At 34.1% G+C, this 27,490-nt stretch overlaps 2 protein-coding genes across 2 annotated transcripts; both read right to left on the reverse strand.

Moving 5' to 3' along the window:
• Positions 1-5,948: 5,948 nt before the first annotated feature.
• Positions 5,949-26,408, reverse strand: LOC125062983 (O-acyltransferase like protein-like). The gene is made up of 13 exons (XM_047669168.1): positions 26,315-26,408; positions 14,091-14,227; positions 11,284-11,426; positions 10,951-11,129; positions 10,763-10,874; positions 10,329-10,416; positions 9,793-9,965; positions 8,792-8,977; positions 8,437-8,616; positions 7,656-7,806; positions 7,139-7,316; positions 6,481-6,623; positions 5,949-6,308 (listed from the first exon to the last, which is right to left on the reverse strand). Exons 2-13 carry the CDS (start codon positions 14,208-14,210, stop codon positions 6,198-6,200), a joined length of 1,764 nt encoding a protein of 587 aa, XP_047525124.1. The 5' UTR covers positions 14,211-14,227; positions 26,315-26,408; the 3' UTR covers positions 5,949-6,197.
• On the reverse strand, positions 19,210-25,333 carry LOC125062984 (O-acyltransferase like protein-like). Its single transcript, XM_047669169.1, has 11 exons — positions 25,222-25,333; positions 24,684-24,862; positions 24,488-24,599; positions 24,067-24,154; positions 23,642-23,814; positions 22,696-22,881; positions 22,155-22,334; positions 21,373-21,523; positions 20,858-21,035; positions 20,200-20,342; positions 19,210-20,043 (listed from the first exon to the last, which is right to left on the reverse strand). Exons 1-11 carry the CDS (start codon positions 25,311-25,313, stop codon positions 19,933-19,935), a joined length of 1,593 nt encoding a protein of 530 aa, XP_047525125.1. The 5' UTR covers positions 25,314-25,333; the 3' UTR covers positions 19,210-19,932.
• Positions 26,409-27,490: the final 1,082 nt, after the last annotated feature.

The raw sequence follows: 27,490 nt of genomic DNA on the forward strand, positions 1-27,490 counted from the left end.
AAAAATATATTCCTCAGAATGAGCGACGCGTTTTATTTAACGTAGTATCACGTGGCATTAAAAAAAATTTAAAGAAAAGTTAAGGAAAACTGATACTTGCTATTTCAATAAAACTCATATCATTTAAGTATGTCTGACTTAAAGTCTTGAAACGAATACACAAGGGAAACTGTTTTGTCTAAGCGACCTTAAATGATTGCTGCTTCTGATTAATATATGTAATTTTTCATCTTGTCATATTTTAAAGCAATACACTCTTTATTATCTTGAGACATAGAGGAAAGAAGTAATAACTAGGCGAGGGTCTGGGCACATCCCATCGAAAAATGCAAACGCATGCCTGATGGGAAATATGTCAACACCCTATTTATTATGTGCAGTGATTCAAAGAATTTCATGCTATAGTATTGGCCACATTACATATCTGGCACCTGGACAGAGACCTCAAGAAGATCTGAATGCAAAGTATAACTCATTTAAATAAAACAGATATATAAATATTAGTTAGGCTTGTCCTCGTTCAGAGGAAACAATATCTAAGGCTTTTATATCGTTAATAAGATGTAGGTAGGTATGTTTAACAACTACACAAAAATAATAATGAAAGAAACTATTCCGGAATGAGACTTATTTATATTCACATAATTACCACTTAGTGGTAGAACCGAGTTTTGAGATTAAGATACTTATTGTATTTTTGTCTAATAGCAATAAATTCAACCTAAAACTAATAGGTACTCAACGGGCATCTGATCAAGTTAAAAATGTAATTCAGCGAAAAATACATCTCGTTCATAATCCTGCTTCGTATAGACGGCAGGAATCGTCAATAAAACTAAATAACTTACCAGTTATATCATTGACACTTTTCAAATGAGAAAATTTCAACGTTTGTGAAATATCTATGTTAGACTTCGAAGAATTATTTTTCTCTATTACTGCATTGATTTTATCGGGTATCCATTTTTGTGCACTAGACTTGTTGGATAAGAAAATCTGTTCTGGACAGACGTCATGCTGATCTAAAATGAAAAAACACACAAAAAAGTAATATCGAAGTTACTCAAATAGCACGCACAATAACAGATATCAATTTTTAATCACCAATTGCATAGCAATGCCTGGTGTAAACCTCAATTATTTACATGTTGTAAATAATGAATTTATACGTTATTTATAAAATCTGTGTAAGCATTATTATCTATAAATTTTAATATTTTTGTGTTTGCGTTTCCCCATTTTTCAAACTAAGTACGTATTACATTGTATTGCGGTGCTGTTTATTTGTAGCCCACAAAGTCTCTGTAAAGGCTTTCGATAGTTCTTAAAACTATTTTGACGTAGACAAACGAATGCCTGAACTAAAGTGCATAATTACATTCATTACTATTCCATATACGACAGTGTCCTTTCTACAGCACAATTGTTAGGGATTTTAAGCCGTACCGTCCTATAAATTAGGAATTAAAAGCTGCTTTCCAAATGGGATATTTCCCATATCGAACCATGGAAACCTCGGTACTAGACATAACATAGGCAAATAGGTATATTCAATAAAATCTAGCCCTTTACTCTTAAAAGAAACACATACCATTCAACTTTGCCTCTACCACAGTCGATATCACTAACAACAGCCACTTAACCATCTTAAAAGACACGCGTGGTTACTGCAGTCACGCAAACTTACGACTCAATTCTATGACCTCGTCCGTCGTATATAAAGTCAAGATTAACTTAAAAAAATTAGATAAGATTTTCCGGACTCCGCTAAACCACTTTTTATTAATTATTGATGAAATACAAATATGAAACATAAGGTTATTATTCTTAAACCTAGTTACAAGTACACTTTTGAAGCTACGACTTTCAGGTCAGCCTGTCATTTAGATCGCTGCTCTTTAAACGCACGAGGCATGTTCCTGTTGTACTTTAGCACTTTTTATAAGAGAGCCTTGCCTGAATTCTGAGGCGTAGCGTTAGGTGTTGTCCTAAACCTAGTTTCTCTACCAAAATTGGTATAATCACGTAATTCTTTTATAGAACAAACGGGCAGCATGCTCATCTGATATTAAATAATACGTAGTGCGTTGCTTTGAAACCGTCAAATTTCCTTTTGCAGAATTATGGTGGCGCTTTATGTCGTGGAGTGGTTGGCAGGTATTCGGCCGTATGTCACTTTGTATCTTTATGATTCATTAGAGTTTTGACTTGCTGCAGATAGGCTTAACTCAAAACTTAAAATTTCTTTATTCATGTAGGTAAACAATTACACTTATGAATTGTCAAGTTAAATTAATTGTAAATTTACATTTACTACCAGTTCGCAAGTCAAGGGCGTAGAGCGGGTAAGAAGAACTGGCAAGAAACTTTCCGCCACTCTTTTTAATCGCCAAGTATTGTCATACAAATTGTTGATGACACTTCACTTTTATTTAAAGTGAATAGGAATAACGTATTATTGGACGATGTAAACAATTCTATCTCTCGTATAGTTAACTGGTTTAATGTAAATAACTTACTGCTTAATGAGAATAAAACAAAATGTATTAGATTTACAACTACTAGCGTAAAGCGAGATATTGGTAACCTGAAAATTAAGGACAGTGAACTAAACTTTGTTGACAAAACTGTTTTTCTAGGCATAACAATAGATAGTAAACTCCAATGGGGCCCACACATAGAGACTCTTTCGAATAGGCTGAGCTCTGCAGCATATGCAGTAAAGAAAATCCGACAGTTTACTGATAAGGACACGGCTAAAATTGTGTATCATAGCTACTTTCATAGCGTTATGTCGTACGGTATTTTACTGTGGGGTGCTGCTGCAGAGGTTCAATCCATATTTGTGCTGCAAAAGCGGGCTGTTCGGGGTATTTGTTGTGTTTCTCCGAGGGAGTCGGTACGGAATAAGTTTAAGGAATTAAATATTATGACACTATCTGGTCAATATATTCTTGAAGCCTTGTTGTATGTCCAAAAATATATAAACGATTTTAAAACAAATGGTGACTTTCACCAGTATAATACGCGAAATAGAACTAATTTGAGTGTACGACCAACCAGGCTCCAAAAGATAAACCACTCCTTATATGGAAATTGTATTCGTTTTTACAACAAACTCCCAAGCGAAATTGGAGAATTATCACTAAATAAATTCAAAGCCCTCGTTAAACGAAAATTAATCAACAAAGCTTTTTATAAATTTGAGGACTACTTAAATGATCCTAATCCTTGGGATTGAATTGCTCCAGTTCAAACAATTTGTATGACAATACTTGGCGATTAAAAAGAGTGGCGGAAAGTTTCTTGCCAGTTCTTCTTACCCGCTCTACGCCCTTGACTTGCGAACTGGTAGTAAATGTAAATTTATGATTAATTTAACTTGACGATTCAAAAGTGTACTTGGTTACCCACTTGAATAAAGATATTTTGAGTTTGAGTTTGAGTTTGAACTGGATCAAATCAATCCCAAGGATTAGGATCATTTAAGTATTCATCAACTTTATAAAAAGCTTTATTGATTAATTTCCGTTTAACGAGGGCTTTGAATTTATTTAGTGACAATTCTCTAATTTCGCTTGGAAGTTTGTTGTAAAAACGAATACAATTTTCATATAAGGAGTGGTTTATCTTTTGGAGCCTGGTCGGTCGTACACTCAAATTAGTTCTATTTCGGGTATTATACTGGTGAAAGTCACCATTTGTTTTAAAATCGTTTATATTTTTTTGGACATACAACAAGGCTTCAAGAATATATTGACTAGATAGTGTCATAATATTTAATTCCTTAAACTTATTCCGTTTTGACTCCCTCGGAGAAACACAACAAATACCCCGAACAGCCCGCTTCTGCAGCACAAATATGGATTGAACCTCTGCAGCAGCACCCCACAGTAGAATACCGTACGACATAACGCTGTGAAAGTAGCTATGATACCTAGACGAGGTACTACATTCGTAGATGAATTTGTAATGAATTTTGTACGAGTATTTGGCCGTTTCTGGCTTTGAATTGGGTAAAGAAAAATAAACTTATACAACGTGTTTTAAACGTAATGGCATTTCTTTTTCTACTTAAAGAATATCAGTGCCAATATGCATATTAACATAAAAGTAGAAAAAAATTGTTAATAATTAAGAAACCCATTTTTCCATAAAAACAAATTGAGATTGATACTAGACATCGGTGAAAAACGTCAACGCGAATTTCGTGCTAGTTCGGTAGGATTAAAAGAATCTCACAACCGGGACGTTAATATTATAGCTATCTTTACTTGTGTCGGAATCATAACAAATTAAGATTAATAGGATACGATTGTTAACTTTTTATTTTCAGAAGTGTCGTAATCGAAAATTTCAATAAATCTCAACTATACCTAATGTAAAACTAATATACAGGTTTTCGTTTTTTGCTTTGACAACAATCGGTCCCTGTCTCTGTCTCTATCCTCTCTCTCCTCTCCTCCGTCCTTCCAGTTGCTAGACGACAATATTCCTATCGTTCATTGTTAGTTACCTTTCCCTTCACTTTCTACCTTCCTTTCTATTGGAGTGATTCAGAACTTTTTTGCAAATAAGAATTGTGATGCTTTTCTATAAAAAGTCTATGGCTATGGTTATAGTTATTGATACAAATGATTGATAATTTGTTAGAAAAACCTAATATCTAAGATTATATTTAACTTGTTTCAGAATTCTTCGGACTGATTAAAAGAATTATATGAATCTAAATATGAGAGATTCGGATTGTACAAAGCTTAAGTACATTATTTAGGTATAAAACATGAATTTCAGAAACGGAAGCAGAAAAAAGTTCAAAGAGTTTGTGTAAGACTTAACTTCTATAATTATAAGTGTAATATAGTAAATTTTGTATAATCTATATAAATAAAAATGAATCGCAAAATGGTTTGCTAAGCGCAAAATTCGAAGGCGCCTGGATTCGAGTATTTTTTTATTTATTACTTGAGTTCTGAGAAAGCTTTAAAAGCTTTCTCAGAAAAAGGAGAGAAAAAATGGAAAAAGTGCTTGGAAAAACCTAAAAAAAACAGATTTTAAGCAAGAGAATGAAAATGTCATTGCACGCAAATTTAATAAGCGTTTACAGTGTATGAAATAAAAGTAAATTTTGCAGGTATGTATTTATTTATTTACACTTTTTATGCACAATTAAATAACAATAATAACAAACAAATAAACTTTAAAAACATGATGCCAAGGGTTACTAAGCAGTCTTAGTATCGATGTATTTTTTTAATGTAACAGGAGGCAAACGGGCACTTGATGTTACAGACGCCCATGGACGCTGACATTGCGAGAAGGCATGCGTTGCCGGCCTTTAAAGAATTGTGACGCTCTTTTTTTGTAGGAACCTAAGTCGAATTGGTTCGGAAATTTTTTTGGGCAGCTGGTTCACAATTAAGGATCTTCGTCATAAAGTTATGAAATGTGCTTCCCTATCCCATATGATTAGCTACCTCTGTAATATCTTTTAAAAGCCTTATATATAACTCTTAGCCATATCCTTTCCATCTGACCAATTGTGACTTTTGTAATTGTATTATTTTTATTGTGTTATAAAATAAATATTGCATTGATGCCTGAAAGGAAGCGATAAGGAGGCTTGATGTTTTTTTAATAATGTATGTTATCTATTACTACATTACCATTAATAAAACAAATTGTTAATTAATAAATAAAATAAGCAAAAGGAAAATGTCAGCATTTGAGCGCCTCAAATGTATTCAATGAAAATTTAATATACTAATTAATAGGGTTAGGGTTAGGGTAGAAGGACTCCTTTCTCCGCAATTAGACTCCTAATTGGTCCGTTGTGCGTACGAGTCCTGGCTAATTTAGCCAGCCTAGCTCCTTCCAGAAGCACAGAAGTCTCCTGGGCACTTCACAGGCTTCCCGGAGCGACCTCACCGTTCCGAGGATTTTTTCACGTTGATTAGCCACAGCCACGCATTCCATAAACTAATTAATATGAAACTATGTCTGTCTACGTAAAAAAGGTTTTAATGGCTAATTAAAGTTATACAAAAAGAACGCATATATTAGAAAAGCAGCAGCTTTTGCAATGTCTCCTTCTACGCCGCACACCAAAGGTAACATAATTGTAACGTGAATGACCCAAAGTTAAAGTTCTTGAACTTTGAATATTAAATGTCATTATTTTGCTATCATTTGTGTTTCTATATGCCTAAAGAAGCTCGTAGAAATTTTTGTACCGGCATCTCGACCAGTAAATGGAGCGGTATAGACGTCAAATATGTCATTAAAACCGTCACGAGCCAGTGACCTAACTGAAAAAAATATAGATAGAATTAAGGGGTAATAGTCTCATTAAAAAAAAAACATAAAATTAACAAATTCTAAACCAGTAGTTTCTGATATGACTTTTATCATATCAGAAACTACTGGCTTTCCATCTATTAAGTCAGAGGATAAATCTGCAAATATATAATCATTACTTACATTTCTCAAAAGAGATACCTCGTTGACATTAGTTTGTAACGCAATCTGCATAAGGTTGAAAGTCCAGTGTACCATAAGAATGCAAAGTGACATGCGACCTAAAACCTGCCAACCACTCCAAGACGCCATGCGCCAATAGATATCTGAAATTCGTGGTTTTACTGATTAAAAATATTTTGATGTTCTTATATTAGAAACAACACAAATTTTAAAAATACAGTATAACATAAGTTTATTTTTAAATTTTTTAAATTGCACTTTGTAGGTAAAGTGTAATATAAAGGCTTCACGTCATATCATATCATTTCATATATCATATGATTCATCCACACTACTATATTAAACTCATATAAGACATCTTGTCTTTAGCCTCAAAACATTAAGGTTTCATCAGCTCGGCCGTGGGTTTTTAATGATATGTGTGACTATCGCAGTTCATTTAATAAAGTGACTTGTGAGTTGAAATCACGAATTATCACTATCGTAGGACTTTAGCTTTTCTACGCATGTATCATATATCACGACGACGATCACTATATTAGGATTTTTAGATTCAAAAGTAGACAAATAAAAACCATCGTTAAAGAAACTTCTTTACTATTGGTCGTCGCATTTGTAAACTTGGAATGTAAATAGTATTAAGCATGAAAATACTTACTATCAATGCGGTAGATAAAACCCAAAAGTACTATACAAAAGATAATACATATGATAGGTCTATCGAATGCTGCGTAAAACGCAGATAGTAAACGACTGGGCTCCTCAGGCAGAAAATACCCAGCGTAGATCCATCCAAAAAAACCCGGCACTGACACTCGATATACTATTTTGAACCACTGTAATAAAAGATATTGCACCTATCAAGTTTGTATAGTGTCATTTGAAAGATTATTATTTATAGTATTTATGCAACCGAATTCCACTGCTAGATCTTTGATCTTTTCAAGTTGAAGTGCTAGAGTATAATAAAACGATTGTCAAGATTAGAGGATTATTATACATCTAAAATGTTCCAAATTACCAATACCAATATACCAATATTGCTAAGCACCCATAGGACAGCCTCTATCCCTGTTTTATGTTTCAGATGTCTTCAGACCTTGGGGTGTTCTATATGCAAATTCAAATTTTTTTTTTTTTGGTAGGACAATAACTTTAAAATAAATAAGGATTACCTTATACTTGAATAAGTCGATTTTATTATTGCGCATTTCGTAGTACAGGTAAGCCGTCGCTACTCCTAGTAGAGAAGCGGGAAGGCTGGCCCACGGTGCTGCATACATCCATTTAAAAGACGGCATGCCATAATGTAGTTTCTTCAAATATCTTAATAGTAAATAATTAGGTTATTTTTACAGTATAACAATCGCAAAGACAGCTGTGTTGGCCTAGTGCCTTCAACTTGCGACTCTTATGTCTGAATTCGTAGGTTTGTACTAGTTGAGTTTCTGTCTATGTGCGCATCTAAAATTGGCTCTTGCAGTGAAGGAAAACATGGTATCGGCATATCCCAAACACAAACCTTGTCTATAAAGTAAAAATTATCAAAGAAACGTATAAAAATAAAAAAAACGTAGCAGAAATTAGACTTCAGACACAAGTTTGATCCAGTACAGATCGACAACTGCCCCAGAAATACCTGCATGGCCAGTGTAAAGAGTATGTGCCCCTGTACTATCGTGCGCAGAGCAAGGGCCTTACGGGCGTAGAGGGCGCGTAGTACGCAAAGTACTCCGTACCAAGCAATGATCCGACGAACCCAAAAGAGGTTCGACGGTGACTTGGTGGTTCTCTGGATGTGAGGTCCGACAAAGATGGTTTGTGACTATCTGGTATTCGCGTAATTGCGGGAATTTGTGTTAGGTCATATGCCAAAGTAATTTCATAAAAAGTATGTATAAATAATGTTCATTATAGGTACATTGTTTGGTTAGGTATAAAATTGTAATTACTTACTCAGGATTAGTCAAATACAAGCTAGCCTTTAAATTGAAAGTGTACGCAGCGACGAAGTTGCAAAGTATAGTGACCAAAAAAAATAATGGTATAATTTTGATCACGACTTTTGTCCAACGGGTCAGTGCAATTGCCAGCACGATTGATAGTGCATACAGCTGCATGTCTACTGCAATGAACCTAAAAACCGAGTTTCACTTAAATATGAAGAAAAACCTGGTAAATTACGGCATGCGATATACAAACATTTAAATTCAATTTAAATAATTAAAAATAAATAAAAAGTACATCAAATAATTTACACCAAAACAATATTTAATAATTTCTGTATGTCAATAATAGGATAAACTCATACCACGTTTGTATCAGACAGCGATCGTCAGGGCGGTAAAAGTTATGTATGAAGAGCGCGTGGGACCACCACTTCATCCGGCAGAGCTGAGCTTCCTTCTCCATAATCGGAATCCACATCGTGCCGTCCGATATGAAACGGCTCCATGTTGCCGTAAAACCCACCATGAACATGTATAGTGGTAATATTCTGGAATGCACGTATGAGGAATTATGACTTTTGAACGTAAAGGTGAAATAAGATATCTCTTTAATTTTCGGCTCAAATTTGTTATTATAAATAATTCCATTTAGCTAAGCCCTAAATAAGACACTACGGACATGTTATTGTTTGCTAATACATAACATAAAAATGGGATTGGTGGGTAATACTAAAGCATAAAGTATTTTTTTTATCCTAAAAAAACATAAAGAAAAATGAACAGTCTACGTTTGCAAAAATGAAGATGGGTGACACTACTGAAGGTGTCATTAATTCACTTTTTAATAGCTAAAGATTAAGGTGAATAATGATTTTATTGATTTTAATTCAAGGCTGAGATTTTGTATTTAATTGAAATTTGTTTTGAAGTATTTATAAGTTTTTATAAGAATTACGTAATGTAAATTTTATACAGATATTATAAAGATCATTATAATCCTTCTACTTCTTCTTAAATTTATTTTACAAATCGTGAATTTTGTCTAAATAATAACCTTATATTAAGACTAAACTTGTAGTATTTTACAATATAACTATTCTATACAAAGGCGACCACAAGCATGACATTTATTTTCCATACAAATGCACTTGTATGAATGGAAAGCGAATAAAATAATTTATTAAATGTTATCGTATCGTATATATATATATATGAATACTTGAAAGTTCAAATCAAAATGTTTTTCTTGAGGGTAGACTAGAAGTAGAACCCGATGTAATACTTGGAAATAGGGCCAACGTAGCCACCAAATGACGCGTAAGGGATAATGAAATTTTTTATTATAAATTTATATACAGCGGACCTTGCAATGCGTCGTAGCAGCAGAACAAAGAATATGAGGAAAGGAGATCGCTTCTTGTATCGCTCATCCAGGAGTAGGAAATTATGGACGAAGATAAAACTGGAGAGCACGAAGAATGTTTGTACGCCCTGGCTGCCATTCGTCAGAATCATTAATGCTGGTTGCCGCCAGATCTATTGCAAAGAAATACAAGTTGTTCATTTCGTATCTTTCTACTACCGAAAATCCGCTATACCAATACTTTCATGTATTAAAGAAGTTTTTTTTTTTTTTTTTTAATTTATTTATTTAATTATAAATAATCTTACAGCTAACATACATAATATTACAAAACAAACACTTAGACAGTACAAAAAAGCCAAACATTTTTTATAAATGTTTTACAAGAGAGAGTTTATGAAGGTTTTTTATCAAGCTTGCAGTTAGGCGCTGACGTAACGTAACGTAACGTAACCGTAACGTTCTCACTTATTTACAGTATCCTGCAGTCAAGTATTAAGACTAAACCAACAACCACTTAAGTTAAAATAACTCACCGATTCTTGTGCTTTTGGGTTGTAAATGTAAGCCATATGTATCGCTACTGCCGAATGAGCCATCATTATAAATAGCAGGATAAATGATCTGAAATAATTATATACGACATTGAAAAATTTAAATAATATGCGAGTCTTAAAAATATATTAAAACTATCCTAATAAAGGTTTAAATGCATCAAATAACACTTCAAATATGAACATTGTTCTAAATTGCCGATAAGCCATCCTACTAAATATCCTACCGAACCGTTCACCATTCTTCCTCGTTAGCAATTAACTAATAGTGTACTCTCGATGACTCTTACAGCAGTTTTATTTTTAATTTTGGCGATAGTTTTTTAAATAGACAACGACTTTTTGCTAGCTAAAACGCTTGATATTTATTTATTTCTTTCTAGAATATCTTAAATATTTTAAAAAGGATGTCTTACTTTATACCATGTATGGAGTTGAACCGGGACACGATGGTGTCTTCGTTGGGGTAAATATGAGTGAAGTTCCTGTAGTTGCTTATAAGAGACCACGATAATAGAAGCTGGTTGCCTTAAAACATATTGAGTTATAATTTACACATAGATTGCAGCACACACAAAAATATTAGAGCTTAAATATAAATTACCTTTGTTTGTCTTATCCCTAAAAATATCGTACATGGTTCCGAGTAGATTTGCCGCAAGCAGCGCGATGCAGAGAGCTAAGAAAATATCGTCGGCAACATCACGCGGTACGCTCGGGGGAGTCTGCGCGTCCTTGCAGTAATCCAGGCGTAGCATGGAAGCTTCTAAGCCATATTGAGACCTATGACAAACACACGTACATCTGTATCTTCATAAGAACAAAGTATTTCGCCGGCGTAAAAACGTATGAGCAATGGTAATGATTATAATGTGGAAACCCTATATGTATCGTTGCGGTACAATATCGATTAATTTTATTCGTATTAAATAAATACCTTGTGATGTTATTAACGCACTGCTGGAATTGTTGTTTACGGGACATTGGCGTGTTAGATACGTCGATGCAGCTCGAGCTCAGACACAATCCTCGATGCAGCTGTGTACGGTTGAACCGATATCTCGTATTGGAAGAAACCCACTAAAAATGGATTTATTTATTTAATTGTTTAATTCAGAAAACAAAGTTCCATAACAATGTTAGTAAATTACAGCTTAATACCTTAAATCTAAGTGTTAGTATGTTTACATTAATTCATACAGGAATAATTCCGCATGAAATAGAGGAACAGTGATTCATGTATGGGCAATCGACTCGGTCCGCGATAATGAGGAGGATACCGTTACTGCTAGCTCTCACCCTGCGCACCAAGGATGCACATCTCTTGCGTATGGTGGCGTAAAAACAATCCACCCGCGCCTCAGCAAACATCCCCGATGCGCTGCAGAATCGAGGCAGCCGCAACAGCACCCTGAACGCATTATTATATTGGATACGGAAAGCATTGTATGACAATCGAGTATATTTCGACCATAAGGCGCTCGTATAGAATGATGTGCAGAATGCTCTAAACAAGGTTACTTTCACATCAATTGAGCACTGTGCAAACCTGCGGGCGATCAAGTTCGCCCTGACACACAACGCTCTCCGTTCCCTATCTATATCAGCATCGTCCCTGAGGTCGGGTGTCAATATGTGTCCAAGATATTTAAATGTTTTTACAATTTTTAAAGGGACGCCATATAGCGACATGGGGGGTATACTGGACACACCCTTCCAACCGGCCCCAAAGACCATGACTTCACTTTTATTTACATTATATTTCAAACCATGACTAGCCGCATATACCTCACAGAGCTTAAGGAGACGTCTAACCCCGCAGACCGACGCACTCAGCAGCACCATATCGTCTGCGTAGCTGATATTGTTAACGCACACACCGTCCACGTGACAGCCGACACGCTCGCTGCTAAGCGTCTCAATCAAAGCGTTTATATATAAATTAAAGAGAGATGGAGAGCTCAGTCCACCTTGTCTTACTCCACACTGCATCGTATAGGGCTTAGACAAGGCACCCATCCATTTAACATTATTGATTTGGTTACCATACCAAAACTTAAATACGTTAAGAAGTTCTTGAGGAACACTTATATCCTCTAGCTTCTTCCAAAGTAGATCGTAGCAAACCAAATCAAATGCCTTGGAAAGATCAAGGAAACAGGCATACACCGCCGTCCTCCGACGCAGATAGTATGAAACGGTGTGCTTAAGACTCAGTATAGCACCATCTGTAGACAGCTTGGGTCGAAACCCAAACTGGTTATCGTGCAAATGTATATATTTATTTAACTGAGTATTAAGCAAACCGTCCAACACCCTAGCCATAATAGTCGCCAGCGATATAGGCCTGTAGTTTGAACCATCCGCCCAATCTCCTGTCTTGTTTTTTACAACCGGTATAACTAATGTTCGCATAAGATCATAGGGTAGATATGAATGACTTATACACAACGAGTATAGCATAGCTAATAACCTATATATATGAGAACCAGCGTACTGTATATGCTCGATGCTTAACCCATCATGACCAGGGGACTTTCCTCTTGACATAGAACTTATAACGCTTCTTACATGTTTGGCGCTAAATTGAGTATTAACCCTATCACCAATGGGTACAGCACTGAGTTCGTTTCGCGACGGTCTCAGCGAGGATGATATATAGAAGTTGTCTCGGAAAAAATCAGCAATTTCTTTCGAGTCACTTAACCCTCCGACGCTGACTGGGAGTCCCGGCCTCAGCGTCAGCCTCTTTGTTTCTTTCCAAAACGAAACGAAATCTTTTTTATCATGACAAGTGGCTAGTTTTTCCATTTTTATTAAATCTTGATGGTTTTGACACCATTTTAGTCGTGATTTAAATATTTTTCTGCTTTCACACATGTCATTATAAACCCTCCCTGATTCTGGTTTCCCATGAAGTAACCAAATCCTAAACCTCAGCCTCGCTTCCGAGTGCGCCGGCTTCACATGTTTGTTCCAACCTATAATATTTTGATTTCTATCATTAATTTTATTTTTATTTGGGTATTTCCGACTAGTCACGGCTGCCTCACTAAGAGAAATAACAATATTATTATATAATATATCAATTGCACCTTGATGATTAGGTCTATCACAATAACAACCTGCGCAATCCGTAAATATCTCTGGAAAATCTATTGATTTTAACCTCTTGTTACATTCACTTTGATAATATAACAATATTTCTTCCTCGGATCTTTGACCCCAACGTACGTTATTGTTTACAGAGTTACTTTGTATAGAGGACAACTTTTTACTAATAATCTTAATATTAAAATGAAGTATAAGCGGGTAATGATCTGACCACAACACATCATACATAATATACACTTTTGATATTGAATGGCGGGCCGCGTCTGTCACTAAACAATGATCGAGCCACCTCCGTGATCCGTGAAAGTATAAGAGTCAGAGTGCGGTCCAAGCAACTCAACATCTATACATGACCACCTTTGATCATAACAATAATTTAAAAGTTCATAGTAAAATAACGAGTACGGATGCGCATTAAAATCCCCTAGTATGTAAACAGATTCTATGCCATACTCATCAACAATAGCACTCACCACACTTAGACAGTCCGTAAACACTGGCAAGTTGTCCTGCGAGTCCGTAGGCATGTACACACACACAACGATTATGGGTCGATCACTCGTTATTTTTTTTTTTTTATTTATATATACTTTTTGCACAGTGTTTAAATTGTAAAAGAATATAGGGTACCTGTAGAAGTCTGTAAAGTTGGTTGTCATTTGGTGCTGATAAGTGAAAGGAACCCAGGCAAAAAGTTCCATTCCTAACCAGACACGCGTCATAATCGTCCAACTGGAATAGCGGTGGCATCGCGTAGTATAAATCATCTGAAAATGATTTCAGCTATGTAATATGTTCATATTTGATTATGTTTATTCGTTCATAATATATAAAATATACGTATAAAAAAGGAAAAAAACATAATAGGATTAAAATAAAGTATGATAACGTCGGTATTATCAATAACAAATTACTTTCATATTAATATGTTTGGACAAAAACATCTATTTAACATATTTCCTCATAGAATACAAGGTAAATCTTATAATTCATGATGTGGATATGGATTTCTTTTTTTCCATTAGAGATTGAGGTCCACGAAAGATATAAAAAATATATTCCTCAGAATGAGCGACGCGTTTTATTTAACGTGGTATCACGTGGCATTTAAAAAAAATTAAAGAAAAGTTAAGGAAAACTGACGGTAACTGCTATTTCAATAAAACTCATATCATTTAAGTATGTCTGACTTAAAGCCTTGAAACGAATACACAAGGGAAACTGTTTTGTCTAAGCGACCTTAAATGATTGCTGCTTCTGATTTATATATGTAATTTTTCATCTTGTCATATTTTAAAATAATACACTCTTTATTATCTTGAGACATAGACGAAAGAAGTAATAACTAGGCGAGGGTCTGGGCACATCCCATCGAAAAATGCAAACGCATGCCTGATGGGAAATATGTCAACACCCTATTTATTATGTGCAGTGATTCAAAGAATTTTATGCTATAGTACTGGCCACATTTCATATCAGGCACCTGGACAGAGATCTCAAGAAGATCTGAATGCAAGGTATAACTCATTTAAATAAAACAGAGATATTAATATTAGTTAGGCTTGTCCTCGTTCAGAGGAAACAATATCTAAGGCTTTTATATCGTTAATAAGATGTAGGTAGGTATATTTAGCAACTACACAAAAATCATAATAAAAGAAACTATTCCGGAATGAAACTTATTTATTCACATAATTACCACTTAGTGGTAGAATCGAGTTTTGAAATTAAGATACTTTATTATTGTATTTTTGTCTAATAGCAATAAATTCAACCAAAAACTAATAGGTACTCATCGGGCATCTGATCAAGTTAAAAATGTAATGCAGCGAAAAATACATCTCGTACATAATCCTGCTTCGTATAGACGGCAGGAATCGTCAATAAAAATAAATAACTTACCAGTTATATCATTGACACTTTTCAAATGAGAAAATTTCAACGTTTGTGAAATAACTATGCTAGACTTCGAAGAATTATTTTTCTCTATTATTGCATTGATTTTATCGGGTATCCATTTTTGTGCACTAGACTTGTTGGATAAGAATATCTGTTCTGGACAGACGTCATGCTGATCTAAAATTAAAAAACACACAAAAAAGTAATATCGAAGTTACTCAAATAACACGCACAATAACAGATAGTAATTTTTAATCACCAATTGCATAGCAATGCCTGGTGTAAACCTTAATCTAAATTCATTATTTACATCTTGTAAATAATGAATTTATACGTTATTTATAAAATCTGTGTAAGCATTATTATCTATAAATTTTAATATTTTTGTGTTTGCGTTTCCCCATTTTTCAAACTAAGTACGTATTACATTGTATTGAGGTGCTGATTATTTGTAGCCCACAAAGTCTCTGTAAAGGCTTTCGAGAGTTCTTAAAGCTATTTTGACGTAGACAAACGAATACCTGAACTAAAGTGCACAATTACATTCATTACTATTCCATATACGACATTGGACTTACAGTGTCCTTTCTACAGCACAATTGTTAGGGATTTTAAGCCGTACCGTCCTATAAATTAGGAATTAAAAGCTGCTTTCCAAATGGGATATTTCCCATATCGAACCATGGAAAACTCGATACTAGACATAACATAGGCAAATAGGTATATTCAATAAAATCTAACCCTTTACTCTTAAAAGAAACACATACCATTCAACTTTGCCTCTACCACAGTCAATATCACTAACAACAGCCACTTAACCATCTTAAAAGACACGCGTGGTTACTGCAGTCACGCAAACTTACGACTCAATTCTTTGACCTCGTCCGTCGTATATAAAGTCAAGATTAACTTAAAAAAAATATTAGAATTACGTACCTCTTTTTATTAATTATTGATGAAATACAAATATGAAACATAAGGTTATTATTCTTAAACCTAGTTACAAGTACACTTTTGAAGCTACGAGTTTCAGGTCAGTCTTATTCATAATTTACTTTAGATTATTTAGATCGCTGCTCTTAAAACGCACGAGGCATGTTCCTGTTGTACTTTAGCACTTTTGATAAGAGAGCCTTGCCTGAATACTGAGGCGTAGCGTAAGGTGTTGTCCTAAACCTAGTTTCTCTACCAAAATTGGCATAATCAGGTAATTCTTTTATAGAACAAACGGGCAGCATGCTCATCTGATATTAAATAATACGTAGTGCGTTGCTTTGAAACAGTCAAATTTCCTTTTGCAGAATTATGGTGGCGCTTTGCGTCGTGGAGTGGTTGGCAGGTATTCGGCCGTATGTCACTTTGTATCTTGATGGTTCATTAGAGTTTTGACTTGCTGCAGATAGGCTTACATTACAGACCAATACCAATAAAATGTCCTTCTTTGAAATTGTAAGTCAACTGATTTCTTAACCGTAACATGTATGCGTGGATCTCATGTTGTTTTTCATAAATGTGTAGAATTTACGTAGAAATCCTCAAAAGAAAAAAGTCTTCTCTCCGTAAAAATTGTCCTCTTAAGTCATGTTGTCGTTATAGTTGGAATTGTAGTTATTACTACTTAATAGAACATGACGCCAAATACTACTAGTCTAATAAACTTTTAATATAAAATACCTTAAGTATCAGAACATATAAAGGTGTATCGGATTGATTTTATAAAATTACAAGGATTAAAAGATAAAAACTAGGCATTAATCAATATGTTATTTTACAGGGCGGACACTGGTTTGTTACAATATTTATGACCTGTATTACTTCAATCCCGCTACACATTATGGTTCTTCTTCTCTTCTTTAAATATTTAATCGTAAGTATTCTGATTAAATACCTCTAAATAAACTCAAACTCAAACTCAAAATGTCTTTATTCATGTAGGTAAACAATTACACTTATGAATTGTCAAGTTAAATTAATTGTAAATTTACATTTACTACCTGTTCGCAAGTCAAGGGCGTAGAGCGGGTAAGAAGAACTGGCAAGAAACTTTTCGCCACTCTTTTTAATCGCCAAGTATTGTCATACAAATTGTTTGAACTGGAGCAAATCAATCCCAAGGATTAGGATCATTTAAGTATTCCTCTACTTTATAAAAAGCTTTATTGATTAATTTCCGTTTAACGAGGGCTTTGAATTTATTTAGTGATAATTCTCTAATTCTCTAATTTGTTGTAAAAACGAATACAATTTCCATATAAGGAGTGGTTTATCTTTTGGAGCCTGGTTGGTCGTACACTTAAATTAGTTCTATTTCGCGTATTATACTGGTGAAAGTCACCATTTGTTTTAAAATCGTTTATATTTTTTTGGACATACAACAAGGCTTCAAGAATATATTGACCAGATAGTGTCATAATATTTAATTCCTCAAACTTATTCCGTACTGACTTCCTCGGAGAAACACAACAAATACCCCGAACAGCCCGCTTCTGCAGCACAAATATGGATTGAACCTCTGCAGCAGCACCCCACACTAGTAGCTATGATACCTAGACGAGGTACTACATTCGTAGATGAATTAGTAATGAATTTTGTACGAGTATTTGGCCGTTTCTGTCTTTGAATTGGGTAAAGAAAAATAAACATATACAACGTGTTTTAAACGTAATGGCATTTCTTTTTCTACTTAAAGAATATCAGTGCCAATATGCATATTAACATAAAAGTAGAAAAAAATTGTTAATAATTAAGAAACCCATTTTTCCATAAAAACAAATTGAGATTGATACTAGACATCGGTGAAAAACGTCAACGCCACGCATTTTCGTGCTAGTTCGGTAGGATTAAAAGAATCTCACAACCGGAACGTAAATATTATAGCTATCTTTACTTGTGTCGGAATCATAACAAATTAAGATTAATAGGATACGATTGTTAACTTTTTATTTTCTGAAGTGTCGTAATCGAAAATTTCAATAAATCTCAACTATACCTAATGTAAAACTAATATACAGGTTATCGTTTTTTGCTTTGACAACAATCGGTCCCTGTCTCTATCTCTATCCTCTCTCTCCTCTCCTCCGTCCTTCCAGTTGCTAGACGACAATATTCCTATCGTTCATTGTCAGTTACCTTTCCCTTCACTTTCTACCTTCCTTTCTATTGGAGTGATTCAGAACTTTTTTGCAAATAAGAATAGTGATGCTTTTCTATAAAAAGTCTATGGCTATGGTCATAGTTATTGATACAATTGATTGATAATTTGTTAGAAAAAACTAATATCTAAGATTATAATTAACTTGTTTCAGAATTCTTCGGACTGATTAAAAAGAATTATATGAATCTAAATATAAGAGATTCGGATTGTACAAAGCTTAAGTACATTATTTAGGTATAAAACATGAATTTCAGAAACGGAAGCAGAAAAAAGTTCAAAGAGTTTGTGTAAGACTTAACTTCTATAATTATAAGTGTAATATAGTAAATTTTGTATAATCTATATAAATAAAAATGAATCGCAAAATGGTTTGCTAAGCGCAAAATTCGAAGGCGCCTGGATTCGAGTATTTTTTTATTTGTTACTTGAGTTCTGAGAAAGCTTTTAAAGGAGAGAAAAAATGGAAAAAGTGCTTGGAAAAACCTAAAAATACAGTTTTTAAGCAAGAGAATGAAAATGTAATTGCACGCAAATTTAATATATACAGTGTATGAAATAAAAGTAAATTTTGCATGTATGTTTTTATTTATTTACACTTTTTATGCACAATTAAATAACAATAATAACAAACAAATAAACTTTAAAAACATGATGCCAAGGGTTACTAAGCAGTCTTAGTATCGATGTATTTTTTTAAATGTAACAGGAGGCAAACGGGCACTTGATGTTACAGACGCCCATGGACGCTGACATTGCGAGAAGGCATGCGTTGCCGGCCTTTAAAGAATTGTGACGCTCTTTTTTTGAAGGAACCTAAGTCGAATTGGTTCGGAAATTTTTTTGGGCAGCTGGTTCACAATTAAGGATCTTCGTCATAAAGTTATGAAATGTGCTTCCCTATCCCATAACCATATGATTAGCTACCTCTGTAATATCTTTTAAAAGCCTTATAGATAACTCTTAGCCATATCCTTTCCATCTGATCAATTGTGACTTTTGTAATTGTATTATTTTTATTGTGTTATAAAATAAATATTGCATTGATGCCTGGAAGGAAGCGATAAGGAGGCTTGATGTTTTTTTAATAATGTATGTTATCTATTACTACATTACCATTAATAAAACAAATTGTTAATTAATAAATAAAATAAGCAAAAGGAAAATGTCGGCATTTGAGCGCCTCAAATGAAAATTTAATATACTAATTAATATAAAACTATGTCTGTCTACGTAAAAAAGATTTAAATGGCTAATTAAAGTTATACAAAAAGTACGCATATATTAGAAAAGCAGCAGCTTTTGCAATGTCTCCTTCTACGCCGCACACCAAAGGTAACATAATTGTAACGTGAATGACCCAAAGTTAAAGTTCTTGAACTTTGAATATTAAATGTCATTATTTTGCTATCATTTGTGTTTCTATATGCCTAGAGAAGCCCGTAGAAATTTTTGTACCGGCAATTCGACCAGTAAATGGAGCGGTATAGACGTCAAATATGTCATTAAAACCGTCACGAGCCAGTGACCTAACTGAAAAAAATAGATAGAATTAAGGGGTAATAGTCTCATTAAAAAAAACATAAAATTAACAAATTTTTAGAATATGACTTTTATCATATCAGAAACTACTGGCTTTCCATCTATTAAGTCAGAGGGTAAATCTGCAAATATATAATCATTACTTACATTTCTCAAAAGAGATACCTCGTTGACATTAGTTTGTAATGCAATCTGCATAAGGTTGAAAGTCCAGTGTACCATAAGAATGCAAAGTGACATGCGACCTAAAACCTGCCAACCACTCCAAGACGCCATGCGCCAATAGATATCTGAAATTCGTGGTTTTACTGATTAAAAATATTTTGATGTTCTTATATTAGAAACAACACAAATTTTAAAAATACAGTATAACAAAAGTTTATTTTGAATTTTTTTTAATTGCACTTTGTAGGTAAAGTGTAATATAAAGGCTTCACGTCATATCATATCATTTCATATATCATATGATTCATCCACACTACTATATTAAACTCATATAAGACATCTTGTCTTTAGCCTCAAAACATTAAGGTTTTATCAGCTCGGCCGTGGGTTTTTAATGATATGTGTGACTATCGCAGTTCATTTAATAAAGTGACTTGTGAGTTGAAATCACGAATTATCACTATCGTAGGACTTTAGCTTTTCTACGCATGTATCATATATCACGACGACGATCACTATATTAGGATTTTTAGATTCAAAAGTAGACAAATAAAAACCATCGTTAAAGAAACTTCTTTACTATTGGTCGTCGCAATTGTAAACTTGGAATGTAAATAGTATTAAGCATGAAAATACTTACTATCAATGCGGTAGATAAAACCCAAAAGTACTATACAAAAGATAATACATATGATAGGTCTATCGAATGCTGCGTAAAACGCAGATAGTAAAGGACTGGGCTCCTCAGGCAGAAAATACCCAGCGTAGATCCATCCAAAAAAACCCGGCACTGACACTCGATATACTATTTTGAACCACTGTAATAAAAGATATTGCACCTATCAAGTTTGTTTAGTGTCATTTGAAAGATTATTTATAGTATTTATGCAACCGAATTCCACTGCTAGATCTTTGATCTTTTCAAGTTGAAGTGCTAGAGTATAATAAAACGATTGTCAAGATTAGAGGATTATTATACATCTAAAATGTTCCAAATTACCAATACCAATATACCAATATTGCTAAGCACCCATAGGACAGCCTCTATCCCTGTTTTATGTTTCAGATGTCTTCAGACCTTGGAGTGTTCTATATGCAAATTCAAATTTTTTTTTTTTTTGGTAGGACAATAACTTTAAAATAAATAAGGATTACCTTATACTTGAATAAGTCGATTTTATTATTGCGCATTTCGTAGTACAGGTAAGCCGTCGCTACTCCTAGTAGAGAAGCGGGAAGGCTGGCCCACGGTGCTGCATACATCCATTTAAAAGACGGCACGCCATAATGTAGTTTCTTCAAATATCTTAATAGTAAATAATTAGGTTAGTTTTACAGTATCAGAATCGCAAAGACAGCTGTGTTGGCCAAGTGGCTTCAACTTGCGACTCTTATGTCTGAATTCGTAGGTTTGTACTAGTAGAGTTTCTGTCTATGTGCGCATCTAAAATTGGCTCTTGCGGTGAAGGAAAACATGGTATCGGCATATCCCAAATACAAACCTTGTCTATGAAGTAAAAATTATCAAAGAAACGGATAAAAATTAAAAAAACGTAGCAGAAATTAGACTTCAGACACAAGTTTGATCCAGTATAGATCGACAACTGCCCGAGAAATACCTGCATGGCCAGTGTAAAGAGTATGTGCCCCTGTACTATCGTGCGCAGAGCAAGGGCCGTACGGCCGTAGAGGGCGCGTAGTACGCAAAGTACTCCGTACCAAGCAATGATCCGACGAACCCAAAAGAGGGTCGACGGAGACTTGGTAGTTCTCTGGATGTAAGGTCCGACAAAGATGGTTTGTGACTATCTGATATTCGCGTAATTGCGGGAAATTTGTGTTAGGTCATATGCCAAGGCAAAGTCATAAAAAGTATGTATAAATAATGTTAATTATAGGTACATTGTTTGGTTAGGTATAAAATTGTAATTACTTACTCAGGATTAGTCAAATACAAGCTAGCCTTTAAATTGAAAGTGTACGCAGCGACGAAGTTGCAAAGTATAGTGACCAAAAAAAATAATGGTATAATTTTGATCACGACTTTTGTCCAACGGGTCAGTGCAATTGCCAGCACGATTGATAGTGCATACAGCTGCATGTCTACTGCAATGAACCTAAAAACCGAGTTTCACTTAAATATGAAGAAAAACCTGGTAAATTACGGCATGCGATATACAAACATTTAAATTCAATTTATTTATGCTTTATTACCTTATTCACAAAAGTACAAAAAACATGTTACAAAAAGTTATAAGGCAACGGGCGGACTTATCGCTAACAAGCGATTTCTTCCAGGCAACCCTAATGTGGAATAAAGAAAAAGAAACACCGACAGAGGGTAGAGAGTACAAGAATTGCAAAAATTATTAACAAAAAAAAATTTAAATAATTAAAAACAAATAAAAAGTACATCAAATAATTTATACCAAAACAATATTTAATAATCTGTATGTCAATAATAGGATAAACTCATACCACGTTTGTATCAGACAGCGATCGTCAGGGCGGTAAAAGTTATGTATGAAGAGCGCGTGGGACCACCACTTCATCCGGCAGACCTGAGCTTCCTTCTCCATAATCGGAATCCACATTGTGCCGTCCGATATGAAACGGCTCCACGTTGCCGTAAAACCCACCATGAACATGTATAGTGGTAATATTCTGGAATGCACGTATCAGGAATTATGACTTTTGAACGTAAAGGTGAAATAAGATATCTCTTTAATTTTCGGCTCAAATTTGTTATTATAAATAATTCCATTTAGCTAAGCCCTAAATAAGACACTACGGACATGTTATTGTTTGCTAATACATAACATAAAAATGGGATTGGTGGGTAATACTAAAGCATAAAGTATTTTTTTTATCCTAAAAAAACATAAAGAAAAATGAACAGTCTACGTTTGCAAAAATGAAGATGGGTGACACTACTGAAGGTGTCATTAATTCACTTTTTAATAGCTAAAGATTAAGGTGAATAATGATTTTATTGAATTTAATTCAAGGCTGAGATTTTGTATTTATTTGAAATTTGTTTTGAAGTATTTATAAGTTTTTATAAGAATTACGTAATGTAAATTTTATACAGATATTATAATCCTTCTACCTATTCGGTTCTTAAATTTATTTTACAAATCGTGAATTTTGTCTAAATAATAACTTTATATTAAGACTAAACTTGTAGTAGTTTACAATATAACTATTCTATACAAAGGCGACCACAAGCATGACATTTATTTTCCATACAAATGCACTTGTATGAATGGAATGAATACTTAAAAGTTCAAATCAAAATGTTTTTCTTGAGGGTAGACTAGAAGTAGAACCCGATGTAACACTTGGAAATAGCAGGGCCAACGTAGCCAGCTAATGACGCGTAAGGAATAATGAAATTTTTATTATCAATTTATATACAGCGGACCTTGCAATGCGTCGTAGCAGCAGAACAAAGAATATGAGGAAAGGAGATCGCTTCTTGTATCGCTCATCCAAGAGTAGGAAATTATGGACGAAGATAAAACTGGAGAGCACGAAGAATGGTTGTACGCCCTGGCTGCCGTTCGCCAGAATCATTAATGCTGGTTGCCGCCCCATCTATTGCAAAGAAATACAAGTTGTTCATTTCGTATCCTTCCACTACCGAAAATCCGCTATACCAATACTTTCATGTAGATTTTTTTCATAAATGTTTTACAAGAGAGAGTTTATGAAGGCTTTTTATCAAGCTTGCAGTTAGGCGCTGACGTAACGTAACGTTATGTAACCGTAACGTTCTCACTTATTTACAGTATCCTGCAGTCAAGTATTAAGACTAAACCAAGCCCCACTTCAGTTAAAATAACTCACCGATTCTTGTGCTTTTGGGTTGTAAATGTAAGCCATATGTATCGCTACTGCCGAATGAGCCATCATTATTAATAGCAGGATAAATGATCTGAAATATTTATATACGACATTGAAAAATTTAAATATGCTAGTCTTAAAAATACATTAAAACTATACTAATAAAGGTTTATATGCATCAAATAACACTTCAAATATGAACATTGTCCTAAATTGCCGATAAGCCATCCTACTAAATATCCTACCGAACCGTTCACCATTCTTCCTCGTTAGCAATTAACTAAAAGTGTACTCTCGATGACTCTAACAGCAGTTTTTTTTAATTTTAGCAATAGTTTTTTTAATTGACAACGACTGCTAGCCACAACGCTTGATATTTATTTCTTTCTAGAATAACTTAAATATTTTAAAAAGGATGTCTTACTTTATACCATGTATGGAGTTGAACCGGGACACAATGGTGTCTTCGTTGGGGTAAATATGAGTGAAGTTCTTGTAATTGCTAATAAGAGACCACGATAGTAGTAGCTGGTTGCCTTAAAACATATTGAGTTATAATTAACACACAGATTGCAGCACACACAAAAATATTAGGGCTTAAAAATAAAAAATAAAATTACCTTTGTTTGTCTTATCCCTAAAAATATCGTACAGCGTTCCGAGCACATTTGCCGCAAGCAGCGCGATGCAGAGAGCTAAGAAAATATCGTCGGCAACATCACGCGGTACGCTCGGGGGTGTCTGCGCATCCTTGCAGTAATCCAGGCGTAGCATGGAAGCTTCTAAGCCATATTGAGACCTATGACAAACACACGTACATCTGTATCTTCATAAGAACAAAGTATTTCGTCGGCGTAAAAACGTATGGGCAAAGGTAATGATTATTATGTGGAAACCCTATATGTATCGTTGCGATACAATATCAATTAATTTTATTCGTATTTAATAAATACCTTGTGATGTTATTAACGCACTGCTGGAATTGCTGTTTAGGGGACATTGGCGTGTTAGAAACGTCGATGCAGCTCGTGCTCAGGCACACTCCTCGATGTAGCTGTGTATGGTTGAACCGATATCTCGTATTGGAAGAAACCCACTAAAAATGGAATTATATAGAGTTTTTGTACAGTGATTAAATTGTAAATGAATATAGGGTACCTGTAGAAGTCTGTAAAGTTGGTTGTCATTTGGTGCTGATAAGTGAAAGGAACCCAGGCAAAAAGTTCCATTCCTAACCAGGCACGCGTCATAATCGTCCAACTGGAATAGCCGTGGCATCGCGTAGTATAAATCATCTGAAAATGATTTCAGCTATGTAATATGTTCATATTTGATTATGTTTATTCGTTCATAATTTTTAAAATCTACTATATAAAAATAAGTCGGGTTTTCCTTCCTGACGCTATAACTCCAGAACGCACGAACCGATCTCATTCGTTGGAAAGGTCTCGGGCTCCGTGAGGTTTATAGCAAAGAAAATTCAGGAAAATTTTCAACAGTAAAGCGCGATCATCAAACGAAATGATACATAAAATGATCCCATCTGGTGGCGAAACGGAGTTCGCCGAGTTTGCTAGTATACGTATAAAAAAGGAAAAAAACATAAAAGGATTAAAATAAACTATGATAACGTCGGTATTAACAATAACAAATTACTTTCATATTAATATTTTTGGACAAAAACATCTATTTTACATATTTCCTCATAGCGTACACGGTAAATCTTACAATTCATGATGTACCTATGTATGAATTATGTTTTTTTTTTATTAGAGTTCGAGTTCCGCGAAAGATATAAAAAATGTATTCCTCAGAATGAGCGACGCGTTTTATTTAACGTGGTATCACGTGGCTTTAAAAAAAATAAAAGAAAAGTTAAGGAAAACTGATAGTGGCTGGACTGGTATTGGTATTTTAAAGTTGTTTGTTAGAAGATAGTAGCTTTTATATAGTTAATAAGATGTAGGTAGGTATGTTTAACAACTACACAAAAATAATTATGAAAGAAACTATTCCGGAATGAGACTTATTTATATTCACATAATTACCACTTAGTGGTAGAACCGAGTTTTGAGATTAAGATACTTTATTATTGTATTTTTGTCTAATAGCAATAAATTCAACCAAAAACTAATAGGTACTCAACGGGCATCTGATCAAGTTAAAAATGTAATTCAGCGAAAAATACATCTCGTTCATAATCCTGCTTCGTATAGACGGCAGGAATCTTCAATAAAAATAAATAACTTACCAGTTATATCATTGACACTTTTCAAATGAGAAAATTTCAACGTTTGTGAAATAGTGTTAGACTTCGAAGAATTATTTTTCTCTATTATTGCATTGATTTTATCGGGTATCCATTTTTGTGCACTGGACTTGTTGGATAAGAAAATCTGTTCTGGACAGACATCATTCTGATCTAAAATGAAAAAAACACCCAAAAAAGTTATATCGAAATTACTCAAATAACAGATATCAATTTTTAATCACCAATTGCATAGCAATGCCTGGTGTAAACCTCAATTATTTACATCTTGTAAATAATGAATTTATACGTTATTTATAAAATCTGTGTAAGCATTATTATCTATAAATATTAATATTTTTGTGTTTGCGTTTCCCCATTTTTAAAACTAAGTACGTATTACATTGTATTGCGGTGCTGTTTATTTGTAGCCCACAAAGTCTCTGTAAAGGCTTTCGAGAGTTCTTAAAGCTATTTTGACGTAGACGAACGAATGCCTGAACTAAAGTGCACAATTACATTCATTACTATTCCATATACGACATTGGACTAACAGTGTCCTTTCTACAGTACAATTGCTAGGGATTTTAAGCCGTACCGTCCTATAAATTAGGAAATAAAAGCTGCTTTCCAAATGGGATATTTCCCATATCGAACCATGGAACCCTCGGTACTAGACATAACATAGTCAAATAGGTATATTCAAAAAAATAGCCCTTAAAAGAAACACATACCATTCAACGTTGCCTCTACCACAGTTAATATCACTAACAACAGCCACTTAACCATCTTAAAAGTAACGCGTGGTTACTGCAATCACGCGAACTTACGACTCAATTCTATGACCTCGTCCAGTTTTATATAAAGTCAAGATTAACTTAAAAATTTATTGTAATTACATACCTCGATAAAAAATAATTTTAAGATTCTTTTAATAAGAGTATATTCAGGCTTTTTTATAAGAGTGGGCATAAATAACATATTACTTAAAGACATTAACTTGTATTGAGAAATATTCAAAATTAACTAGGTACTAAAAAACTTTTTCTTATTTGTTATTATTACCGGTTATTGCAATACGTACAATTATTACCTATATAAAAAGAATGCATAGCATTCTGATTTTGTCACTCTTGACATTTCTATTGTACTATAATTTAACTGCAAAACAAATATTTC

Source organism: Pieris napi, chromosome 2 (genome assembly GCF_905475465.1).
Source record: "Pieris napi chromosome 2, ilPieNapi1.2, whole genome shotgun sequence".
Classification (NCBI taxonomy): domain Eukaryota; kingdom Metazoa; phylum Arthropoda; class Insecta; order Lepidoptera; family Pieridae; genus Pieris; species Pieris napi.